Genomic DNA, 11,281 nt, shown 5'->3' with positions numbered 1-11,281 from the left:
AATTTCCTATTTTTTACAGCATTTTCATTAACATTTTTGCTTTCCGCGCGCGCATATATATCATTGGAGTTGTGGATTTTAGGTGTCAAATATTTGCAATTTTTTTTTGTTGAGATAATATTATTTTAAAATAATTAAAAGATGATTTATGATGGGATGACTACAGAATATATTAAACTCTTAGTATTTAGTATATATTATATATAATATAATTTTAGTTTACTAATCACTATAAAATTGCTGATAAAAAATCATTATTCCATTGATACGTATTCACACAAAAAAAATACCATTGACACGTATATTCAATATCAATGAATTAATTCCCTTCAAAAAAATATCAATAAATTAATATATTAAGAATATCATGATATGCTATCCATAATCCATAATTAATGTAATTGTAAAGAATAACATCATGATTATTATTGAGAATTAAGATAAACAGTAGTACATGTTAATTTTATTGGTAATTATTTTTAGAAATAATTTTTCAGCTGTTTTCATACTTTGAATTTGAATGTAATAAAAAACGGATTTAAGATATACATGTTAATTAGGGTCATGTGAGATTTTAGGTGCCGGATATATTAATTTTTAGTCGTATGCTAATTAGAATCCACTATTATTAATGTTTTATTGCTTTATATTTAAATAAAATAAAATAAAATATCTTAGAATCTACATTGATTCGAATTAAATATTTATTAATTAATAAAAATTAACTATTTATTTTTTATTATTTTCACATAAATGATAATTAAAAATATTAATAACTTTTTTTTATTTTATTTTAAACTTTTGTGACTATTTTAATGCATTTGAAACGACAAAGATGACCTTTAAACTTTTGAGGGGCGATTTTTGTATCCACCGCATATCATTAATTACTTATTTCTATCCCGTCATATTATTATAAATTAGAATACACGTATTAGAGAAATAAACAATTGATCTTCCAATCCAATTGAAGAAACGAAAGCCGGAGCCGCCAGCAGGTACACATTTCTATCGATTCTCTGAAAAAACATTTCATTTTTCGTTTCTTGTGCAATAGTTAGTATAAATCATGTTTTTCGTACTTAGATTATGGGTAAACTTTAATATTCATATGCATATGGCCTTATATATATATATATATATATATATTCCTTGTGTATTCTCTTGGATTTAGACTTTCATTCTTGTTCCTCTGGATTTTATAAATTTAGGTTTATAAAAAATAAGAACCTAGGAAATTTCTAATTGCGAGTCTTTAATTTAGACAAGAGAAGATAATTTTATCTTACTTTAATAATTTTATATCACAATTAAAAAAATTATTTGTAAATTTCAAATATAATTTATATTTTAAAAAATAATAGGAACAACATGTTTTAGTGTGCACTCAACCAAAGGCTGTGGAGTGTTTATAATTAAACTAGAATTGACGTTTTGTGGGTGCAATGCATGAATTATGAGAGAGAGTGCAAGTTACACAGAAATAAATAAGTGTGTGTGCTATGTGGCCTACGGTGAGAGAGAAAATGAGGGTAATTAGTTATTTTATTTTTAGCGTGTGTGACACGGAAAAAAGAAATGAGAGGTACACAACTAAATGTTAGGTGAGTGGCCGCAATTAGATAGGATGAACCGGAAATAAATTGTTATTATGATATTGAGCGGGACTAAATAGTGATTTTGATAATTACTAAAGTTCTTATAAAGTAATAAATTAAAATCCATACAGAATGAAAACAATTTTTTATGTTATTTTTTGATAAAAAAAATTCTCGTGTTTGGCTATCTAAATTTGTCTAGACACTTGTATATATAGTATATGCTAAATCAGAATGTGACCAACTATGCAGAAAATAAATGGGTCGTGGAAGAATACCTATGGAACTCATTAAGGAGGAGAAAGCCTGTGAAAAAACATTTCACAAGAGAAAAAAGGGGTTATTGAAGAAAGCTTATGAGTTTTCCACCCTTTGTGCAGTTGATGTTGGCGTTATTATCTATGCTCCCAAATATCTTAATGAACCTGAAACATGGCCCCAAGACAAAGACTCAAGAGAGGTAAAACGTGTCATTCAAAAATATCATAACACCACTAGTGATAGGCATCCTAAGGTGTATGATGTGCAAGAGTATTTTAACGATAGAATGAAAAAGATTGAAAGTGAGATTTCCAAAGTGCACAAAGAGGAGATAAAGCTCATGTACCCAACTTGGAATGAGTCTTACAATACTCTTGGAGAGAAACAATTGAGGATGTTTGTTGGTATTCTGGATGCCAAACTTGATGCTTGTAATCAAAGGATGAATATGTTAAAGCAAGATTCAAAGGGAAAAGGAATAGCAAAATCGGACAAAATTGAGACGCTTACTCCCTACATGGCCTCAAATTTAGGTAGTCACCTAAATTTCATGTCTCAAACACAACTTTTCACTCCTAGTGATAACAATCAAGTAGCATTTTACCCATTTCAGCTTAGCCAAAGTTCTCAACCTTCTACGTTTCATGGTGGTCAAAGTTGTGTGCAATTGATGGAGAAAAATGCAATGGTGGATTGGGCTAATCAAGTTGGTGTTGGTGCTAATTGTGATCCCAAAATGGGTGTACTAAAGGAGGATCAATCTAACAAAACTCAAAACTCCTCACCATGCTACTACAATGGAAATATGCAAACTACATAGTCATATATGCAAACTCTTCATTCTCTATTGCAGTACGATGCAACTTTTCAGATCCTATCAAATCAACTAGGACAACCACCAGGGTTTGAACATAACAGTTTTTACGATTCAAATATGTTTCAATCTCAATTTTTTAACTACATGCATGGAAAGAAGTAGGTCCCATTACTTAAAGATATATGCTTTTTGTTGGATTGTTAGTTAAGGTTTTTAATTTTCTTCAGTTTCCAAGCATTGCTTATGCTTTAAAGAGTTGTTGAATTTATTTTATTGGTTGGATTTGAACATTTTACATAATGGTCACCAGAACTTAACAAATGACTATGTAGCATTTGTATGTTAATGGTGTGTGTTCAACATGTGTTGCACACTGACACGTGTAATGACACTGATATAGTAACATAACATTCTAGAGTTGAATAAAAGATTTTATTTTTTTAATGATGCGTTCAAGACAAAGATTCATATATGATACTAAACCGTTGTTTTTATCTTATTTTTTGTGTGTATCTAGAGCCATTGATATTCTCTCTATTTATTTTAAATAAAATTAAATATGAGCAACATTTATAAAAACTTGATAATGTTCATGTATCAACTTTACAACTCGCGTTCAAGTTTTATATACATAGCAGTCTATCCACATTTTTTTTAGTTAAGACGCTAAGTTTAATTTTTAGTTCTGCATGTTGTGTGCCACATTGCCAGTTGTATGCGTGTGAAGCACATGATGCATAATGTGTTTGGATGGAGCTCAAGGATTATTGCATGAAATTAACCAGAAACAGAGGTTATGTTGCTTGTTTGCCTCTATTACACATAGCCAAGTTGTTTTTTCTTTTCTTTATGGTGTTTTTTTTAATGAGGGACGGATCCAGACTAAAATATCAATCGGTCAATCACAAATTATAAAATTCATCTAGATGACTTTTTATCATCAGTTTTATACAAAATATTTGAAATTTGATTTTTTAATACGTTAAATCACATTAATAATCTATCAAAACATAAAATATCTTTTTTATATGTCACAAAAATAATTAATTATTAATTTTATATTAAACTTTTTAAAAAAATATTTTCAATATGATAGTCTTATCACTAAAATATTAAATAAATACATTTATCTCTTGTCAATATTGTAACTTGTGATTATAAATACTATTATTGGATTTAAACTTTGATACTATCTTAATTCATAGGGTGAGAGTTATATTCATTTATAAATCCAAGGTAAGATTTGAGTTTTTTACAACATTAATCGACCCAATGTTCAATATTGTGAACCAAAGCATGAAATGTCAAAATCATTTCATAAGAGAAAGAAAAAAAAACATTTCATCAGAAAGAAAAAGAAAAAGAAAAAAAAAACACGAGTTTACAAATTTCAAAGGATCAAGGATGAATGTCAAAATCCAACAGGGCACACAAGGCGGACATCAAGAAAGAAAAAAATATTTGTTTATTCAGACTCTAGAATGAAGTATGTTACGCATGTTAGGTGAATCTCGTACACATGTTAGTGACACATGTTGTGAAAAACAATATGTAAAATGTTAAAATCCATACTCAACCAATAAAACAAAAGAAATTAAACAAGTCTGTAAAGCATAATCCATGCTTGATAACCTAAGAAAATTAAAAACAAAACAGAAAGCATATTTTCAGTAATGAGATCTAGCTCCTTCCTTGCATGTAGTAAAAAAATTGAGGTTGAAGCATATTTGAATCATAAAAACAATTAAGTTCAAACCCTGGTAATTATGAATGTTGAAGCATATTTGAATCATAAAAACCATTAAGCATATATGTTTTTTTTTATATAATGTTATAATATATCAATGTGAAACTTTTTTTCAATTGGATTGTGTAAAGAGAGGTCAACTATGAAAATAAAAGAAAATAGTAAAAATTGAAACTTATCTAAAACATGATAATTCATATGATCTTGATGCTATAACTTGTATTTAAATAATTAAAAGTTATTATATAAATTTCAACAATTGAATTAAAATTAAAATTTAATTTTTTTTATTGCATGTATAACTTACATAAAAATTAAAAGTTATTATTCGAGTTATCATTGAATCTACTAAAATAAGTTTTTGAAAATAATTTTTCTTTGCTTAATTTTTTTTGGGTTAAAATTCTTTGTTTTAAATAATTTTATACAAATTATTAAATATTTACGTCATTATTAATAAAAAATTATAGAATAATACTAATTATTGATGTTATCGGTGCTTTAAAGAATCTTGACTATGAATGAATTATTATAACAAAAAAATTGCAAAACGGATAATATTTTAAAAATTATGCAGGACACAAAATATCTCACGATCGACCCTAACAACACAACGATAAGTCATTCATGTGGCGACAAGTGCTGGGTGAAGATACAGCAATGGCAGAAGGATCCAAAGAAACCAAAGTATTCAACAACATTTACAATACCAAATCACATTACATCAAAATTTCATAATTAAAAAAATAAATAAATAAACTAGTGTTTATTTCATAAGAGAGCATATTTCTTTGATTTTATTCTCTGACCTGTTGTGCGTTCAAATTTTTTTATAATGAATATTATTCTACTTTATATGAGTCTTTTCTTGAATGTGTCAATCCCAAAATCATTCCCTCTAATATTATTTATTATATTGCTAAATTAAAGTTTTTTAAAAAACTATTAATTTAGTTTATTTTGTTTTATATTTTCAATCCACGGTTTCCTCTTTATTTGTAGCTGATATTCATTTTGGATAAAAATATATTTCAGATCCTTTGAGATTTGATGAAAATTCGCTTTTAATCTTATATTTTAAAATAATAGTTTTGGATAAAATATATTTTAATTGATTGATTATCATTATAATTATTTTCATTGTTAAATATATAAATATAAACTATTATTATTTCCACTTTTAAATAAATAAACTATCAATATAAATTCTGTAAAGAAAACTATCAATATAAATCTAAAATTGACCTTTTTAATTGATTAGTTAAAAATATATAATTGATTGATTACCTCTAATATTGTTATTATTTTATTTGTAAAGATATACATCATCAATTATATAATAAGAGAACATGCATGTGCTCTATCGAAGGCTAGGCACTAAGTTTGTCCCTCTACCATCTCTCGACTCAATTACAAGTGTGAACGAAAAAAATGATAGAAAAATATGGAAATTTCAAGTTCAAATTTATTGTGTTTAGAGACTTTCCAGACAATCACATTTGAATGATTTTATCAAAATAGTCATCATGGATGAGAATATGTTTTTAAACCAATTTTTTTCAATTAATTTTATGAATTCAAAGTATTCATACCTGCTAATTTCCTTTTCATGCAGCTATGAAAGATTTAAGGTAAGATTTGGAGTAATTAGGTTAAGAAATTTAAATCACTCTTAATGAATGAAACTTGCTACGAGATTAAAAATCTAATGGTGACGTTGAATAATTATGAATACAAAACCACCAATCCAATGATTTCATTTTACATTGCATGGTTTGCTTACTTTCGGTCTATACTCTTCTTTTTTGTTATTAACACACTACTCGCATGAAACTAAAACTAAGACTTTCTAATCATAATAAATATGTTTGATGCCTACTCAAAGATGATAATATTATCTTATTTTGAAGTGTGTTTTGGGTGGTTGTGTTTTTGTTCGGGTTGCTACCAGAAGAAAAAGCAAAGCTTGCAAAGCAGCATGAACATTCCCTTAAAGTGCATTACAATTATTGTCCTCTGTTTGACACACAAAAATAATATTACAGAAGATTTAAGTTTTTTTTAATTAACAATTTATGTAAAATTACTCACTGGAAATCAACCCTTTGAACTCGGTGATTTGACTGGACGTCAAATAAAATATATCCTAGGTGTTTTTTTTTTTGTGTTTACTAAAATAAGTATTTTAAATTTAAACTAAAATAATATTTTTGACTTAAATCATATTAAATCAATTTCTAGTTAAAGTGATTCATATCCAAAATATTACAGTTAAATTATAAAGCTTATACAAGTAACAAGAATAATACCAAATAATTTGCATGTAAATTATCCAAAATTTTAAATTAATATTTTTACATTTTTAATCTAATTACAAAACTAGCTTGAATAATAGAAAAAATTTTAAGTGTTCATGTAAAGAAAATAGCATACTTAATCCATTAATTTAATATCAAACACCAATTTTATGAAATGAAGGCAATAAAAATATATAGAAAACTTATATAAAAAGGGACACAAAATTAAAAAATTGTGAATTGAAATTATCGACCACCTTCATTACTTTTTTTTTCAGACTGGCAGAGACTTAACGGCCCCCAAAATATACTAAAACACCCACCCTCATTACTAGAAAAAATACCACCTCCATTGCTACTTAGTTGACATCGTATAAATATGTAACAAGTAAAAACATAATTAAAATCAATCGTGTGTGTAATCTAAAATACATGGTTTCTTTATTACTAGTAATTATTTAAAATTTTAAAAAAATTATTATCAATTTGCCACAACATGACAAATATTTTTTTTGTTAATAGTAATCTATTACTTTATTTTTATACACTTTATACGAATAGATAAATAAATTAAAAATGTACAATAATAAATAATCATATGTAAATTATCAAAACTTTCTTTTGAAGGAATAAATTATCATAATTTTAGTAATACAAAACTATAATTTTTAATTAAATATAAAAAATTATAGCTTAAAATTATAATAATATTAAAATTATATATTATGAAGTTTAAACTTAATACCTGTCCAAGATACAAGATTTTACGTTAGTATATTATATAAAACATATTTTTTACGTTAATAATTTGATCTTAAGATAGAGCACAAGCAAGGTAGATGAAGAGAAAAAATCTTTTACGTTTTAGAGTCAAAATCCTTTTTTTTCATTCACTTTGTTCCAAGACCCTTTTTTAATTTTCAATTTGAATTTTTTTTCGCATAAGAAATTATGATTTATTTTCCATTTATGTTTTGTTTTGTTTTTAAAAATTATTTGGCTTATACATGTGTTACTTCTTAGTTCTGTTATATAAAATTTAATTAAGTTATATAAATCAAAATTCGATGTAATTGCTTGAAGACAGGTGGAGAAAATCCTTCAAAACAAAAAGAAACAAGCAAAATATGAAAAAAATTGATTGTACAATCAAAGGAATTTATTTCGATTAGAATTGTTCATTTTAATAATTTCATTCACATGTGAGAGATTGAAAAATACTTAAGAGCAAATAATTTTTCCGACAAATCAAAATACTAGTTAGTGTAGATGTGGAGAAGTTATCTTAAGATAATTGTCAATATTAATGACCAATTTCGAGGGATTGATACACAATTATTTAATTTTTCAAAACATCAACACACCTATCATCGAAATTGATAAAAGTTCAACAGATTATCATATATGTATTCTATTTTGATCTTTTATGAATTTATGTTTGTTTATTTTATTGTGCATTTTTACTTTTCCAATCTCAATTTCTTCTCAAAATTTTACTTTTCCAATCTTTATTTCTTATTATTGTCGAAATCACTTACAAACTAATTATTGAATCGAAAATACTTTTATCAAAAGTTATTCTATTATCTTGTGGATTATAATCTTATTATAACTTAAATAAATATGTTTATTGAAATTATTATCATAATTTACATTAAATATTAAATAATTTTCTATTAAATTGAAAACTATGAACTTGTTTGTTTAACCAAAAAGAACTTATAATCGAAAATAAATTTTATGTCTCATTTTTAAATATTTATTTGTTAATAGAATTATTAAGTAATTTTTTTTATTATCTTAAAAATATTTTTGTTTCGAGAAATATATATAATTTTCACGATTAATAACATATTTTTTTTGTTTTTTATCTTTTTCTTCATCATCGTCTATTGATATATTTGTTATCTTTTTCTTTAATTTTTTTTAGCATAAATCATGTATTTAAAGGAATTTTAGGATATTAAATTATAAGGGACTGCCAAAATGGAACCTATAATTCATACTAATCACATTTCAATACATTTAATTATTCCTATATTTGTAGCGGTGCTCAATTTGAAATACCATATAATCATGAGATTGAAGAAAGTGTGTGGTAAGATTAATTGCGGTTGGTGTTACAAAATTGTAAATAATTTGGAAGAGGATAATGTTTAAATTTAAATAATGTAGATAATCATCAATTGTGACACTATTATAAATATCCATATGTTATTGCGCGCTAATTGTCCACACGGTTTCATTAAAAAAGGTAATAATTTGTTTTTTACGTTTTATATTTTAATTTATAAATCATACAAGAGGTTAATTAATATAATTATATTTACGTTTCTTAACATGCTAATTGTCCGCTCGAAAAGATAAGATGGCTAATTTATAAGAGCCTAAAAATATTAAATGAACAAAATTTATTAGAAATCAAAAATAAAATTATTAATTTATTAAGGACTAAAAAAATTAAAATTAAAATTAAAATTATTATTTTATTAGGTAATCATCCCAAAGAAGAAATTATTAGGAACAAATAAAAAATTGGATGTTTATTAAGGATTAAAAATATATTTTAACCATTTTTTATTATTTTAATCTTATTTTTGTTATATATTTTAATTTGTCTATATAAAATTTATAAATTTAATAGTTGTATTATAAAATAAACACATTTAACTATCTTTTATAGTTTTTTATTTTTGAATAAGTTTCTTATTGCAAAAATTTGAATTGATTTTAGATTTTTTAAATAATATATATAATAAATTAATAACATTGTTAACATACCTTGTACAAAAACAAATCATTTTTTAAGGCAATATCTAATATTATATTATATTAAAGAATGTTTTGCCACATGCAAAATTAAGGATTCAATTATTTTGATTTTTTTAAATTTATCATCAAAACTTTAATTTGATCTGGTTTAGGTGTTACCATCTTATATGATGATGAGAATTTAACACTACACTTTAACCCAAAACGACTTAGGATTATGGATCTTCTTCTCACTTATATGATGTTCAACTTTTTTACTTCTACTCGATATAAGACTTTACCTCATACTTGTACTTCAACAATCTCTCCCTCAAGTGCCAGTCTCTTCCACATAGTAGCTTCCTTCTCGAGTGAAAGTCATTATCATCCACGAGTATTTCATGGTAGCCATTAGAGTCCACATGCTATCCACCCACGGGACACGCCGCCTGGACCCGCCATCAAGAAGACTTTCGATACAAGAGATCCATAGGCTAAGGATCCATCACTACCATCTTACTCGTATGAGCCGATCACTAAGTCAAACCATCGCTCTGGTACCAATTGTTAAGGAATTAAGGAGAGTAAATATTGGAGAGATTTACACTAACGAGTCATAAACAACCACATGATGAAACTTGACATTACACTTTAATCCAAAATCTTAAGACTCCGGTTTATGGTCTTCTTCTCACTTATATGATGCTCAACTTTTTCCATTATGCTCGATGTAAGACTTCACTTCACATTTGTACTCCAATAAGTGTGTGAGGGATTGCTCGCATGTAATTTAGGTATGACATATTTTGAATGGTGCTTCCCTTCCCCTAGACTTTTTTAATATGGAATTTAATAGCTAGCTAGCCTTCAATCTCTCTTAAACCTCCCCTGGATCAACTATCCAAGGCTAATGTGTTGTTTGTTGTGGCTTTGCCAGGGTTATGGCGGGCTAGGAATGATCTAGTTTTTCGTGGGAAGACTCATATGCCATCTCATATAGCTTTTGATATCTCTAAGGAAATTGGTAGTATTCTGCAACGTCAAAAGGACAAGTAGCGTTTAGGTGCTTCTAATAGGAACCATAGCTCTAGTGGTTCTATTTCCTGGGTCTGCGCTCCTTCAAATGAGTTCAAGGTGAATTGTGATGAGGCTATGCTGCGCGCATGTGTGGGGGCAGGGGTGTTGAGGGATCATTTTGGTGTGGTTTTGTTCTCATTTGTAATGTTTTTTGGATCTTGTTCTATTTTAGCAGCTGAGCTCAAGGCTATTAATATTGGTTTAAAGTTGGCGTTTGAGAAATGATTTAGTGATTTGATAGTTGAATAAGACTCTCCGACTGTCATCAAACTTCCTATTGGGATTTATAATCCTTCTCATTCTTCTTATCAGATTGTCTGCAGTATTAATCAATTGGCTGATCAAATAAGTTTGGTTTGACATCATGTTTACTGGGAAGCCAATCAAGTGGTGGATTCTTTAGCAAAATTTTAGCTAATGTAATTTAGATTTATTTTCTGGATGAGTTTTAATTTCATCTCTTATTGGAATCTTATGACCTCCTTTAAAAAAAAAAAATCTTCTAATAGGTTTGTAAGCTTGTACACTTAATCTTTGTTAAATTTGATTAAAAAGAAAAAAAAGAAGCTTGAACCAATAAAAATATAATATTCTAGGTTCAGATCCTTTAGTAATAAAAGCTAAGAGATTAATAACTAATATTTACAATAAAAAAATGTCCCTATAAAAATGTCAATATTTGAGATTTGAGATAAGGTGATGTTTTAGGATTTGTAAGCTTGGGCACTCGTAA

The 11,281-nt window shown here is 26.6% G+C and overlaps 1 protein-coding gene across 1 annotated transcript; it reads left to right on the top strand.

Moving 5' to 3' along the window:
* The first annotated feature begins 928 nt into the window (after positions 1–928).
* On the top strand, positions 929–2,973 carry LOC102666897 (agamous-like MADS-box protein AGL8). Its single transcript, XM_006586297.4, has 2 exons — positions 929–998; positions 1,851–2,973. The coding sequence occupies exon 2, from the start codon at positions 1,858–1,860 to the stop codon at positions 2,677–2,679; it is 822 nt and encodes a 273-aa protein (XP_006586360.1). The 5' UTR covers positions 929–998; positions 1,851–1,857; the 3' UTR covers positions 2,680–2,973.
* Positions 2,974–11,281: the final 8,308 nt, after the last annotated feature.

This window comes from Glycine max, chromosome 8, assembly GCF_000004515.6.
Source record: "Glycine max cultivar Williams 82 chromosome 8, Glycine_max_v4.0, whole genome shotgun sequence".
Lineage (NCBI taxonomy): Eukaryota > Viridiplantae > Streptophyta > Magnoliopsida > Fabales > Fabaceae > Glycine > Glycine max.
This window is presented reverse-complemented; position numbering and strand designations above follow the sequence as displayed.